At 42.4% G+C, this 20,162-nt stretch overlaps 1 protein-coding gene across 1 annotated transcript in view; it reads left to right on the forward strand.

Annotated features, from left to right (window-relative positions):
• The first annotated feature begins 18,888 nt into the window (after positions 1–18,888).
• LOC121556727 (dolichyl-diphosphooligosaccharide--protein glycosyltransferase subunit STT3B-like) overlaps positions 18,889–20,162 on the forward strand; it is a 116,792-nt gene continuing 115,518 nt past the window's right edge. The window contains exon 1 of the mRNA XM_041870613.2: positions 18,889–19,444. Coding sequence (XP_041726547.1) covers positions 19,176–19,444 — 269 coding nt within the window. The 5' untranslated portion in view covers positions 18,889–19,175. The remainder of the gene's footprint in view (positions 19,445–20,162) is intronic.

Genomic DNA, 20,162 nt, shown 5'->3' on the forward strand with positions numbered 1-20,162 from the left:
ATGGGCAACAGGTGTGAAACAATCTGACACAACAGGTAGAACATAGAAACATATAACATAGATCGGCAGCAGCTAGTACTCCGGTGACGACGAACGACGAAACCTGCCCGAGCAAGGAGGAGGGGCAGCCTCGGCAGAATCCGTGACATCATGTAATATAAACTCAACAATAACTCCTCATATAATATCAACTCAACAATAACTCATATAATATCAACTCAACAATAACTCCTCATATAATATCAACTCAACAACATCTCCTCATATAATATCAACTCAACAACAACTCCTCATATAATATCAACTCAACAATAACTCCTCATATAATATCAACTCAACAACAACTCCTCATATAATATCAACTCAACAACAACTCCTCATATAATATCAACTCAACAATAACTCCTCATATAATATCAACTCAGCAATAACTCCCCATATAATATCAACTCAACAATAACTCCTCATATAATATAAACTCAGCAACAACTCCTCATATAATATCAACTCAACAACAACTCCTCATATAATATCAACTCAACAATAACTCCTCATATAATATAAACTCAGCAACAACTCCTCATATAATATCAACTCAACAATAACTCCTCATATAATATCAACTCAACAATAACTCCTCATATAACTTCAGCTCAGCAATAACTCCTCATATAATATAAACTCAACAATAACTCCTCATATAATATAAACTCAGCAACAACTCCTCATATAATATCAACTCAACAATAACTCCTCATATAATATCAACTCAACAATAACTCCTCATATAACTTCAGCTCAGCAACAACTCCTCATATAATATCAACTCAACAATAACTCCTCATATAATATCAACTCAACAATAACTCCTCATATAACTTCAGCTCAGCAACAACTCCTCATATAATATCAACTCAACAATAACTCCTCATATAATATCAACTCAACAATAACTCCTCATATAATATAAACTCAGCAACAACTCCTCATATAATATCAACTCAACAATAACTCCTCATATAATATCAACTCAACAATAACTCCTCATATAATATCAGCTCAACAACAACTCCTCATATAATATCAACTCAACAACAACTCCTCATATAATATCAACTCAACAATAACTCCTCATATAACTTCAGCTCAGCAACAACTCCTCATATAATATCAACTCAACAATAACTCCTCATATAATATAAACTCAACAACTCCTCATATAATATCAACTCAACAACAACTCATCTTTCCAAACACGTCATCCAATGACACAAACTCATTTCACTTTCAATAACTTGTTCAGTATTTTTGTCCCATATATTTGTAAGAATATCTAATAATACATTTTAAAATGGAGGCTTACTATGAACTCTGGACTTTTCCCTGCAATAAAAATAGAAAATATTAGTATTGACGTAATTCCAACATTTATTCATCAGATATTTTATTTATTTTTCACAGAGATACAAACATCTATTCCTTTTATCTCCTGTCCTCACCTTAGAGTCGATGTCTGCACCCCCGCGGAAAATGAACTAGCATAATAAAAAAATCACCATCAAAATCCATCTGTTTAAGCTGGATTTTTCCTGCATGGGCTGTTTCTCAATCCACCACGTCCGCCGATGTCGGGCTTCCGCATCGGCGGTGGAATGTGGCCTACAAAAACCTGTTTTGGCTCTAGGACATCCACAAGCCTCACAAGTCTGAAGGTAGCCCGGTACTAGTTACAAATATTAATGGAAGTATACAGTGCCTTCAGAAAGTATTCACACCCCTTGAATTTTTCCACATTTTGTTGTGTTACAAAGTGGGATTAAAATGGATTTAATTGTCATTTTTTTGTCAACGATCTACACAAAATACTATGTAATGTAAAAGCTGAAGAAAAATTCTAACATTTGTAAAACATTTATGAAAAATAAAACACTCATGTATCTTGATTAGAGAAGTATTCACCCCCCTGTTAGAATCACCTTTGGCAGCGATTACAGCTGTGTGTCTTTCTGGGTAAGTCTCTAAGAGCTTTGCACACCTGGATTGTACAATATTTGCATATAATTATTTTTAAAATTCATTTTCAAGTCTTGACATAGATTTACAAGCCGATTTAAAAAACTGTAACTAGGCCACTCAGGAACATTCAATGTCGTCTTGGTAAGCAACTCCAGTGTAGATTTGGCCTTTTGTATTAGGTTATTGACCTGCTGAAAGGTGAATTTGTCTCCCAGTGTCTGTTGGAAAGCAGACTGAACCAGGTTTTTCCTCTAGGATTTTGCCTGTGCTTAGCTCTATTCCATTTATTTTTTCCTAAAAAAACTCCCTAGTCCTTGCTGTTGACAAACATACCCATAACATGATGCAGCCACCACCATGAAAATATGAAGAGTGGTACTCAGTGATGTGTTGTGTTGGATTTGCCCCAAACATAACGCTTTGTATTCAGGACAAGTTAATTATCTTTGACACATTTTTTGCAATTTTCCTTTAGTGTATTATTGCAAACAGGATGCACGTTTTGTAATATTTTTTTTCTGTACAGGCTTCCCTCTTTTCACTCTGTCATTTAGGACAGTATTGTGGAATAACTACAATGTTGTTGATCCATCCTCAGTTTTCTCCTATCACAGCCATTAGTAACTGTTTTAAAATCACTATTGGCCTCATGGTGAAATCCCTGATCGATTTCCTTCCTCTCCATCAACTGAGTTAGGAAGGATGCCTGTATCTTTGGAGTGACTGGGTGTATTGATACACCATCCAAAGTGTTATTAATAACTTCACCATGCTCAAAGGGATATTCAATGTCTGCTTTTTAAAATGTTTTACCCATCTACCAATAGGTGTCCCTCTTTGCGAGGCTTGGAAAACCTCCCTGATCTTTATGGTTGAATCTGTGTTTGAAATTCACTGCTCGACTGAGGGATTTTACTGATAATTGTATGTGTGGGGTACAGAGATAAGGCAGTCATTAAAAAATCATGTTAAACACTATTATTGCACACAGAGTGAGTCCATGCAACTTATTATGTGACTTGTTAAGCACATTTTCACTCCTGAACGTATTTAGGCTTGCCATAACAAAAGGGTTGAATACTTATAGACTCAAGACATTTAGCTTTTCATTTTTTTAAATTTGTAAACATTTCTGAAAACATAATTCCACTTTGACATTATGGGGTATTGTGTGTCGGCCAGTGACACAAAATCTCAATTTAATCCATTTTAAATTCAGGCTGTAACACAACAAAATGTGGAAAAAGTCAAGGGGTGAATACTTTCTGAAAGCACCGTATATGGAAGTACTTTAGTGCCAAAAAAAGGGGTTAAATATGACAACATAAAAATACCTAATTCCTGAACTTTGTTCTATGGGCTAATAACAGTAAGGCCTAATTCAATGTTTCATCAAATATATTTTTTTAGGGCTGTCAAAAATAGCGCGTTAACGACGTTAATTAGTTGTTTGCTGTTAATTACGTCAATTTTTTTAACGCATTTCACGCATGCGCAGTGTGACAAATTATTCAGGTCAGGAAAGTGGTTGGGAGCTAGAGGCGAGATGGAGCAAGGTGAGCAAAGTGGGCCTATTGACGGATTCAAATATAAAAAGAATGATGATGGTACAGTTAACAAGTACAAGGTTATTTGCAAGATTTGTAAGAAGGAGTTTCAATTTCACCGGAGCTGTTCAAGCTTGAAGTACCATGTCAACGCCAAACATGCGTTTGCTGGGCCGTCAGATTCAGCAAGTGGTTTGCGCCAGACCACGCTGAATGTTTGCAGGCAATTAACAAAATCAACCTCAGATAATTTGACCAACACAATAGCAAAATGGATTGCAAAGGATTGTAGACCCATTAGCATTGTAGAAGACTCAGGTTTCCTTGATGTTTTGCAAGTGGCGTCTCAAGACTCATTCTATAAGCCACCGTCAAGAGCCACAGTTATGAAGAAAATCCACGAGCTCTATGAAAACGAAAAAGAAAAAAGGAAAGAGGTCTTGGCTCAAGTAAATCATGTGTTAATAAACAGACATAATATGAAAATTATGTATCTGTGTCCTGTTATTTATCTTTTGGTATGCATTTCAGAAAAAAAATGGTTAGGATTCAGGTGTAATTGCAAATAGTGATTAATCATGATTAATCCACAGAAAATTCTGATTAATTTGATTAAAAATTTTAATCATTTGACAGCCCTAATTTTTTTATATATTATTTTATACTTACAGGGGTCCTAAAATTGTAAATAAAAAAGCTAAATGATCCTTGGTATGACCTTCCGAAAACAATTCCATATGTTAGCTTAGTAGAACACCAGCCCCGGGCCCTTTGACCTTAGGGGGGGTGCTGTGTCTAGTTTGGAAAGTGAAATAAACTGAGATCTCCTCTTACCTTTATTGATCTTCACGTCCTCCACTTCAGATTAAAAATAGTTGATTTATATCCAACACTGCCTCACTATTCATGAGAAATAAAATATATAGACAAGTATGTACAGACAAATCTGTACAACATTCTTTACCGAAGAGAAATGTACAGACTTTCACCTTTACTCAGGTACAGCCTCACAGGTAAACTCCTCCTCTCTCCTCTCTCCACCTCTCTCCTCTCTCCTCCTCTCTCCTCTCTCCTCCTCTCTCCACTCTCCTCCTCTCTCCTCTCTCCTCCTCTCTCCTCTATCCTCCTCTCTCCTCCTCTCTCCTCTCTCCCTCCTCTCTCTCTCTCTCCTCCTCTCTCCTCCTCTCTCCTCCCTCTCTCCTCTCTCCTCTCTCCTCCTCTCTCCTCTCTCCTCCCTCTCTCCTCCTCTCTCCTCCTCTCTCCTCTCTCCTCCTCTCTCCTCCCTCCTCCTCCTCTCTCCTCTCTCCTCTCTCCTCCTCTTTCCTCCTCTCTCCTCTATCCTCCTCTCCCCTCTCTCCTCCTCTCTCTTCTCTCCTCCTCTCTCTTCTCTCCTCCTCTCTCCTTTATCCTCCTCTCTCCTCTCTCCTCCTCTCTCCTCTCTACTCCTCTCTCCTCTCTCCTGCTCTTCATGTCCAATAGAGAACTGTAGATAACATAAAGGATTTTATCAGTAGAAACCCTTTACTTATTATTTATAATAATTGTATGATCCTATTGAGACTCATGTACAACTCGCAACAAAAGTCAAACTTTGGGGGGGGGGTCTCTAACTATTGATAATTTGACAGAGACTCGCGCCGACAGCAAGACGCATCAATTTCACCTGAGAGAGCATCCGAGCGAGCAAAACAGCGCCCCTCTGTCTAAGTATTTGTAGCCCATGTATCAGATGCTGTCTGGCCAAAAAAATGTGATTGGCTTATGCATGGTGCACTGTTTGGATGCTGGAATTATTTTGGAGTGGACGAACGAGCGCCGCAGGTAGCCTAGTTTTTTAAGTGGTTGGTTTGACAAAAGATGAAAACATCATGACTGGTTGTGTTCATGCCACATTAAAATGTAATACATTTTTACCGTTAAATGACATGTCTTTACTACTAGGCCCATAAAAAATATCTTCGCGCAAAAGCATGCACCCAATAGAGGCTCCCCCGAATGTCACGGTATAATTCACACTCTGGCTGCCACTAACTCAACTGAGGATCAACTTTGTTCAGTGGTGTAAAGTACTTAAATAAATATACTTTAAAGTACTAGTTAAGTAGTTTTTGGGGGGTATCTGTACTTTACTATTCATATTTTTGACAACTTTTACTTTTACTTCAATACATTCCTAAAGAAAATTATGTACTTTTTACTCCACACATTTTCAATGACACCCAAAAGTACTCGTTACATGTTGAATGCTTAGCAGGACAGGAAAATGGGCTAATTCACACACTTATCAAGAGAACATCCCTGGTCATCCCTACTGCCTCTGATCTGGCGGACTCACTAAACATATGCTTTGTTTGTAAATTATGTCTGAGTGTTGGAGCGTGCCCCTGGTTGTCCGTAAATAAAATAAAAAACTAGAAAATGTGTCTGTCTGCTTTGCTAAATATAAGGAATTTGAAATGATTTATACTTGTACTTTTACTTTTCATACTTAAGTACATTTCAGCAATTACATTTACTTTTGATACTTAAGTATATTAAAAACTTTCACTCAAGTATTATTTTACTGGGTGACGTTCACTTTTACTTGAGTCATTTTCTATTTTAAGGTATCTTTACTTTTACTCAAGTATGACATTTGGGTATTTTTTCCACCACTGACTTTGATCATAGATCACATTATATACTTTACTGTCACCGGCTATTAATAAACTGTACTGCATGTTGGTGATTCTGACTCCAGCTCCCTCCTGTCAGGTTAACCCCATCAGCCCTGGGATTCAGACTGTAGAGGACCTATATAGTTGAAGTCGGAAGTTTACATACACTTAGGTTGGAGTCATTAAAACTTGTTTTTCAACCACTCCACAAATGTCTTGTTAACAAACAATAGTTTTGGCAAGTCGGTTAGGACATCTACTTTGTGCATGACACAAGTAATTTTTCCAACAATTGTTTAGAGACAGATTATTTCACTTATAATTCACTGTATCACAATTCCAGTGGGTCAGAAGTTTACATACACTAAGTTGACTGTGCCTTTAAACAGCTTGGAAAAATCCAGAAAATGATGTCATGGCTTTAGAAACTTCTGATAGGCTAATTGACATCATTTGAGTCAATTGAAGGTGTACCTGTGGATGTATTTCAAGGCCTACCTTCAAACTCAGTGCCTCTTTGCTTGACATAATAGGAAAATCAAAAGAAATCAGCCAAGACCTCAGAAAAAAAATTGTAGACCTCCACAAGTCTGGTTCATCCTTGGGAGCAATTTCCAAATGCCTGAAGGTACCATGTTCATCTGTACAAACAATAGTACGCAAGTATAAACAACATGGAACCACGCAGCTGTCATATCGCTCAGGAAGGAGACTCGTTCTATCTCCTAGAGATGAACGTACTTTGGTGCAAATCAATCCCAGAACAACAGCAAAGGACCTTGTGAAGATGCTGGAGGAAACAGGTACAAAAGTATCTATCAAGTATTGGAGTGGCCATCACAAAGCCCTGACCTCAATCCTATAGAAAATTTGTGGGCAGAACTGAAAAAGCGTGTGCGAGCAAGGAGGCCTACAAACCTGACTCAGTTACACCAGTTCTGTCAGGAGGAATGGGCCAAAATTCACCCAACTTATTGTGGGAAGCTTGTGGAAGGCTACCCGAAACATTTGACCCTAGTTAAACAATTTGAAGGCAATGCTACCAAATACTAATTGAGTGTATGTAAACTTCTGACCCACTGGGAATGTGATGAAATAAATAAAAGCTGAAATAAATTATTCTCTTTACTATTATTCTGACATTTCACATTCTTAAAATAAAGTGGTGATCCTAACTGACCTAAAACAGGGAATTTTTACTAGGATTAAATGTCAGGAATTGTGAAAAACTGAGTTTAAATGTATTTGGCTAAGGTGTATGTAAACTTCCGACTTCAACTGTAGGGTTCTGGGTAAAAACAGTGTGCCATTTAGGACGCTGTCAGGGCGACGTGTATGCTGTGAGCGAAGTCAAGCGCAGGACACCGAGCTACTGGCAGACGAACTTTACTTGCACAGTAATCAAAAATACAAACAAAATCTCCAAACAGGGAGGAACAAAATACGCATACACCCGAACACTGCCGACCTCACGGAAAACAATCACACACAATAACCAATGAGAGACAGGGGGTTATAAAGGGAATACAATGTAACATAATGGGAAACAGGTGAAAACAATCAAGACAAACTATTTTGCAGGTTTTCCTATTTACAAAGCATGTAGAGGTCTGTAATTTGTATCATAGGTACGCTTCAACTGTGAGAGACGGAATCTAAAACAAAAATCCAGAAAATCACATTGTATGATTTTTAAGTTATTAATTTGCATTTTATTGCATGACATACGTATTTGATACATCAGAAAAGCAGAACTTAATATTTGGTACAGAAACCTTTGTTTTCAATTACAGAGATCATACGTTTCCTTTAGGTCTTGACCAGGTTTGCACACACTGCAGCAGGGATTTTGGCCCACTCCTCCATACAGACCTTCTCCAGATCCTTCAGGTTTCGGGGCTGTCGCTGGGCAATACGGACTTTCAGCTCCCGCCAAAGATGTTCTATTGGGTTCAGGTCTGGAGACTGGCTAGGCCACTCCAGGACCTTGAGATGCTTCTTACGGAGCCACTCCTTAGTTGCCCTGGCTGTGTGTTTCGGGTCGTTGTCATGCTGGAAGACCCAGCCACGACCCATCTTCAATGTTCTTACTGAGGGAAGGAGGTTGTTGGCCAAGATCTCGCGATACATGGCCCCATCCATCCTCCCCTCAATATGGTGCAGTCGTCCTGTCCCCTTTGCAGAAAAGCATCCCCAAATAATGATGTTTCCACCTCCATGCTTCACGGTTGGGATGGTGTTCTTGGGGTTGTACTCATCCTTCTTCTTCCTCCAAACACGGCGAGTGGAGTTTAGACCAAAAAGCTCTATTTTTGTCTCATCAGACCACATTACCTTCTCCCATTCCTCCTCTGGATCATCCAGATGGTCATTGGCAAACTTCAGACGGGCCTGGACATGCGCTGGCTTGAGCAGGGGGACCTTGCGTGCGCTGCAGGATTTTAATCCATGACGGCGTAGTGTGTTACTAATGGTTTTCTTTGAGACTGTGGTCCCAGCTCTCTTCGGGTCATTGACCAGGTCCTGCCGTGTAGTTCTGGACTGATCCCTCACCTTCCTCATGATCATTGATGCCCCACGAGGTGAGATCTTGCATGGAGCCTCAGACCGAGGGTGATTGACCATCATCTTGAACTTCTTCCATTTTCTAATAATTCCGCCAATAGTTGTTGCCTTCTCACCAAGCTGCTTGCCTATTGTCCTGTAGCCCATCCCAGCCTTGTGCAGGTCTACAATTTTATCCCTGATGTCTTTACACAGCTCTCTGGTCTTGGCCATTGTGGAGAGGTTGGAGTCTGTTTGATTGAGTGTGTGGACAGGTGTCTTTTATACAGGTAACAAGTTCAAACAGGTGCAGTTAATACAGGTAATGAGTGGAGAACAGGAGGACTTCTAATAGAAAAACTAACAGGTCTGTGAGAGCCGGAATTCTTACTGGTTGGTAGGTGATCAAATACTTATGTCATGCAATAAAATGCAAATTAATTACTTAAAAATCATACAATGTGTTTTTCTGGATTTTTGTTTTAGATTCCGTCTCTCACAGTTGAAGTGTACCTATGATAAAAAATTACAGACCTCTACATGCTTTGTAAGTAGGAAAACCTGCAAAATCGGCAGTGTATCAAATACTTGTTCTCCCCACTGTAGATCGGTGGCAGCTAGTACTCCGGGGACGACGAACGCAGAAGCCTGCCCAAGCAAGGAGGAGGAGCAGCCTCGGCTGATTCCGTGACAGACGCAACCAATGAGAAAAAGATTAAGAATACTCATTTTTATAGCATTGAAGCAATCAAAAGGTAGAGCAAAACATAGATTGGTTCAAATTCACGTATTTATTATTCAATATAGGTACTAGTTTCATCAGGATCACATCATGTGGCAAAGAGAAAGACAAGGTGACACTTTACTTAACCTTGCAGGTGTCCTGCTTTATAACTTGTTATAAGCATGAATGACTCTTTAAGATGTCTGCAGAAGGCTGTAGTTGTTCGGCCAGAGCAATAAAGAGCAGTCTTTAATGGGGTACTGAGAATGCTGGATTAGCTGAACAGACAAGGTTTAAAAGCAAAATGGAAAGAGTATCTGCACTACAACTAATCATTATCTGCAACCATCTCTGACTGGCTTCTCTCTCTAGAGATGCGAAGAGCTGAGTGGATCAGCCTTCAATGCAGAATGTTAGCCTGAAACCCAAACCTACTCCATGTTATATGTTTGCCATGACAAGGAGTGGCAAGGAGTGGAATTGTAAAAAAAAAGGCTGGACATCTCAATCTGATTGTCCTTCAGGACTGTTAATCACCAGCCTTTTCAAACCAATCAGGACCCTTGGATGCACAGTTAAGGGCCTCAACGTCAAGTTTACATTTACATTACATTTACATTTACGTAATTTAGCAGACGCTCTTATCCAGAGCGACTTACAAATTGGTGCATTCACCTTATAGCCAGTGGGATAACCACTTTTTTTTGGGGGTGGGGGGGGTAAGGGGGGGTTAGAAGGATTACTTTATCCTATCCCAGGTGTTCCTTAAAGAGGTGGGGTTTCAAATGTCTCCGGAAGGTGGTGAGTGACTCCGCTGTCCTGGCGTCGTGAGGGAGCTTGTTCCACCATTGGGGTGCCAGAGCAGCGAACAGTTTTGACTGGGCTGAGCGGGAACTGTGCTTCAGCAGAGGTAGGGGAGCCAGCAGGCCAGAGGTGGATGAACGCAATGCCCTCATTTGGGTGTAGGGACTGATCAGAGCCTGAAGGTACGGAGGTGCCGTTCCCCTCACAGCTCCGTAGGCAAGCACCATGGTCTTGTAGCAGATGCGAGCTTCAACTGGAAGCCAGTGTAGTGTGCGGAGGAGCGGGGTGACGTGAGAGAACTTGGGAAGGTTGAACACCAGACGGGCAGCGGCATTCTGGATGAGTTGTAGGGGTTTAATGGCACAGGCAGGGAGCCCAGCCAACAGCGAGTTGCAGTAATCCAGACGGGAGATGACAAGTGCCTGGATTAGGACCTGTGCCGCTTCCTGTGTAAGGCAGGGTCGTACTCTCCGAATGTTGTAGTTCATGAACCTACAGGATCGGGTCACCGCCTTGATGTTAGCGGAGAACGACAGGGTGTTGTCCAGGGTCACGCCAAGGCTCTTCGCACTCTGGGAGGAGGACACAACAGAGTTGTCAACCGTGATGGCGAGATCATGGAACGGGCAGTCCTTCCCCGGTAGGAAGAGCAGCTCCGTCTTGCCAAGGTTCAGCTTGAGGTGGTGATCCGGCATCCATACTGATATGTCTGCCAGACATGCAGAGATGCGATTCGCCACCTGGTTATCAGAAGGGGGAAAGGAGAAGATTAGTTGTGTGTCGTCTGCGTAGCAATGATAGGAGAGGCCATGTGAGGATATGACAGAGCCAAGTGACTTGGTGTATAGCGAGAATAGGAGAGGGCCTAGAACTGAGCCCTGGGGGACACCAGTGGTGAGTGCACGTGGTGCGGAGACAGCTTCTCGCCACGCCACTTGGTAGGAGCGACCGGTCAGGTAGGACGCAATCCAAGAGTGAGCCGCGCCGGAGATGCCCAGCTCGGAGAGGGTGAAGAGGAGGATCTGATGGTTCACAGTATCAAAGGCAGCAGACAGGTCTAGAAGGACAAGAGCAGAGGAGAGAGAGTTAGCTTTAGCAGTGCGGAGAGCCTCCGTGACACAGAGAAGAGCAGTCTCAGTTGAATGACCAGTCTTGAAACCTGACTGGTTTGGATCAAGAAGGTCATTCTGAGAGAGATAGCAAGAGAGTTGGCTAAAGACGGCACGCTCAATAGTTTTGGAGAGAAAAGAAAGAAGGGATACTGGTCTGTAGTTGTTGACATCAGAGGGATCGAGTGTTGGTTTTTTGAGAAGGGGGTGCAACTCTCGCTCTCTTGAAGACGGAAGGGACATAGCCAGCGGTCAAGGATGAGTTGATCAGCGAGGTGAGGTAAGGGAGAAGGTCACCGGAGATGGTCTGGAGAAGAGAGGAGGGGATAGGGTCAAGCGGGCAGGTTGTTGGGCGGCCGGCCGTCACAAGTCGCAAGATTTTATCTGGAGAGAGAGGGGAGAAAGAAGTCAAAGCATAGGGTAGGGCAGTGTGAGCAGGACCAGCAGTGTCATTTGACTTAACAAACGAGGATCGGATGTCGTCAACCTTCTTTTCAAAATGGTTGACGAAGTCATCCACAGAGAGGGAGGAGGGGGGGGGGGGGGGAGGAGGATTCAGCAGGGAGGAGAAGGTGGCAAAGAGCTTCCTAGGGTTAGAGGCAGATGCTTGGAATTTAGAGTGGTAGAAAGTGGCCTTAGCAGCAGAAACAGATGAAGAAAATGTAGAGAGGAGGGAGTGAAAAGATGCCAGGTCCGCAGGGAGTCTAGTTTTCCTCCATTTCCGCTCGGCTGCCCGGAGCCCTGTTCTGTGAGCTCGCAATGAGTCATCAAGCCACGGAGCTGGAGGGGAGGACCGAGCCGGCCGGGAGGATAGGGGACATAGAGAGTCAAAGGATGCAGAAAAGGAGGAGAGGAGGGTTGAGGAGGCAGAATCAGGAGATTGGAGGGAGAAGGATTGAGCAGAGGGAAGAGATGATAGGATGGAAGAAGAGAGAGTAGCGGGAGAGAGAGCGAAGGTTGCGGCGGCGCATTACCATCTGAGTAGGGGCAGAGTGAGTAGTGTTGGAGGAGAGCGAGAGAGAAAAGGATACAAAGTAGTGGTCGGAGACATGGAGGGGAGTTGCAGTGAGTTCTAAGTAGACAACCCTATAGTGGGGAGAACCAAAACCAATCAGAAGCCAACCACCAACCGCTGACACGGCTCCAGCTAGCCACTTTCACAGGAATGTTAGCACAAACAGTCTGGTACCCAGGCTAGGAAGTTCTGTGATTGAGGCTAGATTCTCACCAGAAAAACAGTTCACCACAAGCTACTTCCTGTGTTGATGTTATCTCTGTGTACATGAGCAGGGAGATGTGACTTGAGTTGACTGAATGCATTGGTTCTCCTCTGGGACCCTCAGCCGTTCTCAAACCTCTCCTCTGGGACCCCCAGCCGTTCTCAAACCTCTCCGCTGGGACCCCCAGCCGTTCTCAAACCTCTCCTCTGGGACCCCCAGCCGATCTCAAACCTATCCTCTGGGACCCCCAGCCGATCTCAAACCTCTCCTCTAGGACCCCCAGCCGATCTCAAACCTATCCTCTGGAACCCCCAGCTGTTCTCAAACCTCTCCTCTGGGACCCACAGCTGTTCTCAAACCTCTCCTCTGGGACCCCCAGCTGTTCTCAAACCTCTCCTCTGGGATCCCCAGCTGTTCCATGTATTTGAACTATTCCACAGCCAGCACACCTGATTCAACTTGTCAACTAATCAAAGCCTTGATTGGTAAATCAGGTGAGCTACAACAACATGGTGAAACTACTGGGGGTCCCCGAGGAGCAGTTTGAAAACCACTGGACTGAATGTATTTCATCATTTCAAATGAAGATTTAGAAAAGAGGTGCTATTGAGTTCTATCTGTGTAAAGGGGTAAGATGTGTGGCCTTCCCTCAATGCTGAATAGTTGCTGATTGAGGAACATAGGCACTGCTATGTTATTATTGACAGAGCTGGGAGGATTACCTGAGGGCCCTGTTATGGACAGAGCTGGGAGGATGACCTGAGGGCCCTGTTATGGACAGAGCTGGGAGGATGACCTGAGGGCCCTGTTATGGACAGAGCTGGGAGGATGACATTAGGGCCCTGTTATGGACAGAGCTGGGAGGATGACCTGAGGGCCCTGTTATGGACAGAGCTGGGAGGATGACCTGAGGGCCCTGTTATGGACAGAGCTGGGAGGATGACCTGAGGGCCCTGTTATGGACAGAGCTGGGAGGATGACCTGAGGGCCCTGTTATGGACAGAGCTGGGAGGATGACCTGAGGGCCCTGTTATGGACAGAGCTGGGAGGATGACCTGAGGGCCCTGTTATGGACAGAGCTGGGAGGATGACCTGAGGGCCTTGTTATGGACAGAGCTGGGAGGATGACCTGAGGGCCCTGTTATGGACAGAGCTGGGAGGATGACCTGAGGGCCCTGTTATGGACAGAGCTGGGAGGATGACCTGAGGGCCCTGTTATGGACAGAGCTGGGAGGATGACCTGAGACCTAACTGTCATTATTATTCTGTTTCTTAATGTGGCAGTTGCTGCTATACAGCCAATTCTGTAAATACTTTTTTCAACATGTATTTATACAGTACGTCCCATTGAGACCGACGTCTCTTTTGCAACGGAGCACTACTTCACAAAAAACTGCTAAAACTTTACAGCTTAAAGTAACAGATAGCCTCTGGATGAGCAAAGGGTGCGATGAGATACAGGCCTACTGCTTGTTGTCTATCTTTGGTTGATCTCTGAAACATCAATCTGTAATTGGTTTCACATAGTGGAAGATTCTATCGCGTAGTCTTTTCAGGGGAAACCTATGAATGTGTCCCAAAGGGCAGCTTATTCCCTTTATAGTGCACTACTTTTGATGGGCCCTGGGTGGGTAGAGCAATATGTTTCCTTTATCAATTAGACTTTAAAAAATGACACTTTGCCTCTGTAAGCTCAGCCAATCTAGAGCACACAAATGTACACACAACTCAAACTATTATCTTTTGGGAACGGTTTTGAAAAAAGAACAATTTTGCAGCTTGCCTCAAAAAGTCCTCTACCCTGCTTGTTCTAGAACAGTGTGCAGAGCAGAGCATGCAAGGAAGGTAATTTAAGTGAGGGTTTGTTTGAAAGTTACTGAACACTACTGACTATAACTATACAACAGAGCCAGTTACTGAACACTACTGACTATAACTATACAACAGAGCCAGTTACTGAACACTACTGACTATAACTATACAACAGAGCCAGTTACTGAACACTACTGACTATAACTATATAATAGTTCCAGTTACTGAACACTGCTGACTATAACTATACAGTAGAGCCAGTTACTGAACACTACTGACTATAACTATACAACAGAGCCAGTTACTGAACACTACTGACTATAACTATACAACAGAGCCAGTTACTGAACAATACTGACTATAACTATACAATAGAGCCAGTTACTGAACACTACTGACTATAACTATATAATAGAGCCAGTTACTGAACACTACTGACTATAACTATACAGTAGAGCCAGTTACTGAACACTACTGACTATAACTATATAATAGAGCCAGTTACTGAACACTACTGACTATAACTATACAACAGAGCCAGTTACTGAACACTACTGACTATAACTATACAACAGAGCCAGTTACTGAACACTACTGACTATAACTATATAATAGTTACAGTTACTGAACACTGCTGACTATAACTATACAGTAGAGCCAGTTACTGAACACTACTGACTATAACTATACAACAGAGCCAGTTACTGAACACTACTGACTATAACTATACAACAGAGCCAGTTACTGAACAATACTGACTATAACTATACAATAGAGCCAGTTACTGAACACTACTGACTATAACTATATAATAGAGCCAGTTACTGAACACTACTGACTATAACTATACAGTAGAGCCAGTTACTGAACACTACTGACTATAACTATATAATAGAGCCAGTTACTGAACACTACTGACTATAACTATACAACATAGCCAGTTACTGAACACTACTGACTATAACTATACAAGAGAGCCAGTTACTGAACACTAATGACTATAACTATACAATAGAGCCAGTTACTGAACACTACTGACTATAGCTATACAATAGAGCCAGTTACTGAACACTACTGACTATAACTATATAATAGAGCCAGTTACTGAACACTACTGACTATAACTATACAATAGAGCCAGTTACTGAACACTACTGACTATAGCTATACAATAGAGCCAGTTACTGAACACTACTGACTATAACTATACAACAGAGCCAGTTACTGAACACTACTGACTATAACTATATAATAGTTACAGTTACTGAACACTATTGACTATAACTATATCATAGAGCCAGTTACTGAACACTACTGACTATAACTATACAATAGAGCCAGTTACTGAACACTACTGACTATAACTATATAATAGAGCCAGTTACTGAACACTACTGACTATAACTGTATAATAGAGCCAGTTACTGAACACTACTGACTATAACTATACAGTAGAGCCAGTTACTGAACACTACTGACTATAACTATACAGTAGAGCCAGTTACTGAACACTACTGACTATAACTATATAATAGAGCCAGTTACTGAACACTACTGACTATAACTATACAATAAAGCCAGTTACTGAACACTACTGTCTATAACTATACAGTAGAGCCAGTTACTGAACACTACTGACTATAACTATACAACAGAGCCAGTTACTGAACACTACTGACTATAACTATACAACAGAGCCAGTTACTGAACACTACTGACTATAACTATACAATAGAGCGCCCAGGGAAGAAGAAGACTTCTCTTTTGTTTTCATTTATACTTTGTGCTCTCCCCTCAATCTCTCCCTCTCTCTTTTCTTATCAAATCAGTGTATAGGGAGAGGTTTTCAGGGTCAGAGAGAGAGCGGGAGAGAGAGAGAGAGAGAGAGGTATTGTTGCAGAAAAGCCACACATTGGTATTGTGTCAGAGTGGACCTCTATTAATGTTCCAGGGGGTGAGCAGTATTTGTGTTTGAATAGAAAGCAGACAGTGTGAGAGTGGATGTGCTCTGCTCTCCTCAGCTCTCTCTCTTCCCTCTCCTCTCTCTATTGTGTATGCAGCTCTCCTCTGTAGGAATGCTGCTCACCAACTTGAATCACTGGCTGTAGTTCACTACTGAGCTCAGACAATATGATGTTTTTAGAGGAGCTGAAACAGGTTTGGTGTGATGCTAAAACCACAGTAGAAATGCTGTGGAAATGTTCCTCCAGTTGATTTCATTGTAGTAATAACAAATAGACAATGGTGTAAAGTACTTAAGTAAAAATACTTTCAAGTACTACTTAAGTAGTTTTTTGGGGTATCTGTACTTTACTTTACTATGTATATTTTTGCCAACTTTTACTTTTACTTCACTACATTCGTAAAGAAAATAATGTACTTTTTACTCCATACATTTTCTCTGACACTCAAAAGTAATCATTACATTTTGAACGCTTAGCAGGACAGGAAAATTGTCCAATTCATGCACTTATCAAGAGAAAATCCCTGGTCATCCCTAATGCCTCTGATCTGGCAGATACACTAAACACAAATGCTTCATTTGTAAATTATGTCTGAGTGTTGGAGTGTGCCCCTGGCTATCCGTAAATTTAAAAAAACAAGAAGATGGTGCCGTCTGGTTTGCTAATACAAGGAATTTGAAATGATTTATACTTGTACTTTTACTTTTTAGACTTAAGTATATTTAAAACCAAATACTTTTAGACTTTTACTCAAGTAGTATTTTACTGGGTGACTTTCACTTTTCCTTGAGTCATTTTCTATTAAGGTATCTACACTTTTACTAAAGTATGACAATTGGGTACTTTTTCCACCACTGCAAATAGACATGGGTAATAACCCAAGCCTGATAAACTAGGCTTACATGGGTAATAACCTAAGCCTGATAAACTAGGCCTACATAGGTAATAATCTAAGCCTGATAAACTAGGCATACATGGGTAATAACCTAAGCTTGATAAACTAGGCCTACATGGGTAATAACCTAAGCTTGATAAACTAGGCCTAAATTCTTGTGCATGTTTGCCTCCCTTTCACTGCAGGTAAATAGATTCCATAATATGACATTATATGAGGGAGATGAAGGGAATTTGGGACACTGCATTTGATCAAGTTTTCTTTGAACGAGCATTAGGAGTTTAGATTCCAGATTTATATCTATTATTTTCATAAGGGGCTACAACACACATTTAGTGCAAATCCTGTCAGCGTTTAACAAAGTAGGCTGAAACCCTTTGCACTGAGTGAGTCAGAAGGCACTTTTGGACATCTCACCTCTTCTGCCAGATAAATGATCAAGCACCTTGTAGGCTCGTACCTCTCTATACCCTATAAAGCAGTGTTTTTCATCTTGGACATGTCTCCTCCTCTCTCTGTTCTTTTGGTTCACTAGTTCTCTGCCTCTCTGCCTCTCTGTCTGCCTGTTTGCCTGTCTGTCTACCTCTCTGTCTGTCTGTCTGTGTGTGTGTCTGTCTGTCTGTCTGTCTGTCTTTCTCTCTCTCTGTCTGTCTCTCGGTCGGTCGGTCGGTCGGTCTGGATACCCCCTCACTGTGACTGAACTGAGATAATGATATACCCCCTCACTGTGACTGAACTGAGAGAATGATATCCCCCCTCACTGAGACTGAACTGTGAGAATGATATTCCCCCTCACTGAGACTGAACTGTGAGAATGATATCCCCCCTCACTGTGACTGAACTGTGAGAATGATCCAAAGCTGAGTTGTTTTTCTATTTCATCATCAGAGAGAGGTTGATGGTATTCTCGCTTAGTGTGGTTGCTGACTGACGTGACCATAAGAATAGAATAAAACACAACATAAAATAATACAACATAATAGAATAAACCAAGTGACAATAATAGGTCTAATTCACCCTCTTTGTATGTTATTAGTGTGAGAAGTCTATTTCCGACATGTTGCGGTGTCTTCATGTTTGTGTCATTCTCAGCAGGATTGTTTTGAATGTTAGGAAAGATGGAAGAAGGGCAGTGGACACTCTTAGCGTTATACCGCTGGTATGTGGGCACTGAGAGGCAGCTGCTTGTAGGCAGGTCTACTGTAGCCTAATGAATCTACTGCACTGATTCAGAAGTTGACGGTTTACGCTGCTGTGGTATTCGCTCTCGTGGCAGGCAGGACTGCTATTATTTTCTCGCGGATTTCATTTATTTCATTGGCTTCTTCCGCGAAAGCGCTCCTGTGCTGTTGATAGCGGATAGGCTATTTTCTCAGTCTGATATTATATCCTAGACATATGATTGGTGGACATTCTTGTGAGCGATCTTTGCACACGGATGCTACGACTATCCGGGGTGAATTCTATCCCACTGGTTACTGTCCCTGTCAGTCTGTACACTCTCTCTTGTGATTGGTGTTATGACAGCGCTGTGGACCTGCCCAGTCGTACCTGTCTCGTTGTGAGAGGCTGAGCTCTCTTCCTGGTCCTGCTATCCTCCGTGCTCCCGCCCTACCATCAACTTCCAAGGAGGAACCACTAGTTGGGTCGCGTGTGCTACTGCGGTACTGCAACCCCGGCTGCTATGTGACTCCATTAGGGGAACTTGGTTTGAATTAGCGGTTCGGTTATACCAAGGATAGGGTTCTGGTGCACCGTAGGTAATTGGAAGTAAAACGAGAGGTGCAGATAGGGTGTGAGGGGCTTCGACAGTGGCGCGTGGCAGCAGGGGGGATTTCTCTCTTTCCTATCAGATCTGCCTATAACGGGGGCTGACGTAGAATATGGCGGAACATCACTCCGTTTCCGATAGCAGGCATAAAGCTTCTGCCGCGAATATTGGAGCTTCGTTCTCCGGGAATGGACGGACCAGTCCAGCGGGGATCGTCGGTAGCAGTCCTGCGGGGGCTCTCTCCACCGCGATAGTTCAGCCGGCAGGGTGGCAGTCCTTACTGTCGTTCACCATCCTGTTTCTGGCCTGGATTGCTGGTTTCAGTGCCAGGCTCTTCGCTGTCATCCGCTTTGAGAGCATCATTCACGAGTTTGACCCTTGGTGAGTAAACAGGAACAGTAACACGACATTCTGGCCTGCAGTAGACTTTAGATCATTAACATCGATAATGGAGAATGTAGCCAACTACCGCGCAACTGGAAATATGTTGCTATAATTGATCTAGCGCTGATATCATTTTTGGCAAAACTTCAGACAGAGCAGTGCAACATTGTATCAACTCAGCCACGCACTTAGCCTTTGTAGTAGTTCCAGTGTGATGATACGTTGTAACAATAACTGTGTGTAAACATAGCGACTGTGCCTGTCGGAGTGGGGCAGAGCGTGCGTCTTCATAAAGAGGACAATGACAGTGGTGCCGTGTGAGTGACACAGCGGATTGAACCCGGAAAGAAGAAGCTGTAGACTGAAGAGTAGCCTATAGCCTAGCTATCCTATATGCGTTTTCTCATTTATTATCCAACTGTTTGGCAAGATCTTACATAACAACTAGACTTTTACTGTTCGCGGTTTCTTCCAGGAAAGCTATTCGGCCATGACATTCGGCGATGTCTATAGACAACTCTCAGTTTAAACAATGGCCAGGCCTGCCGTCTGTCCATTCATCAAATAGCTGACACCTGTTGTGGTCAAAAGTAGTGCACTACATGGGGAATAGGGTGTCATTTGGGTGAAACAGTCTGCTAGTAAGAGGAGCATAATGAACTTAGCCTATACTATTGGCATTACAATAGGAATTATACCTACATGGTGACACTGA

The sequence above is a fragment of the Coregonus clupeaformis genome, unplaced genomic scaffold, assembly GCF_020615455.1.
Source record: "Coregonus clupeaformis isolate EN_2021a unplaced genomic scaffold, ASM2061545v1 scaf0380, whole genome shotgun sequence".
Classification (NCBI taxonomy): Eukaryota; Metazoa; Chordata; class Actinopteri; order Salmoniformes; family Salmonidae; genus Coregonus; species Coregonus clupeaformis.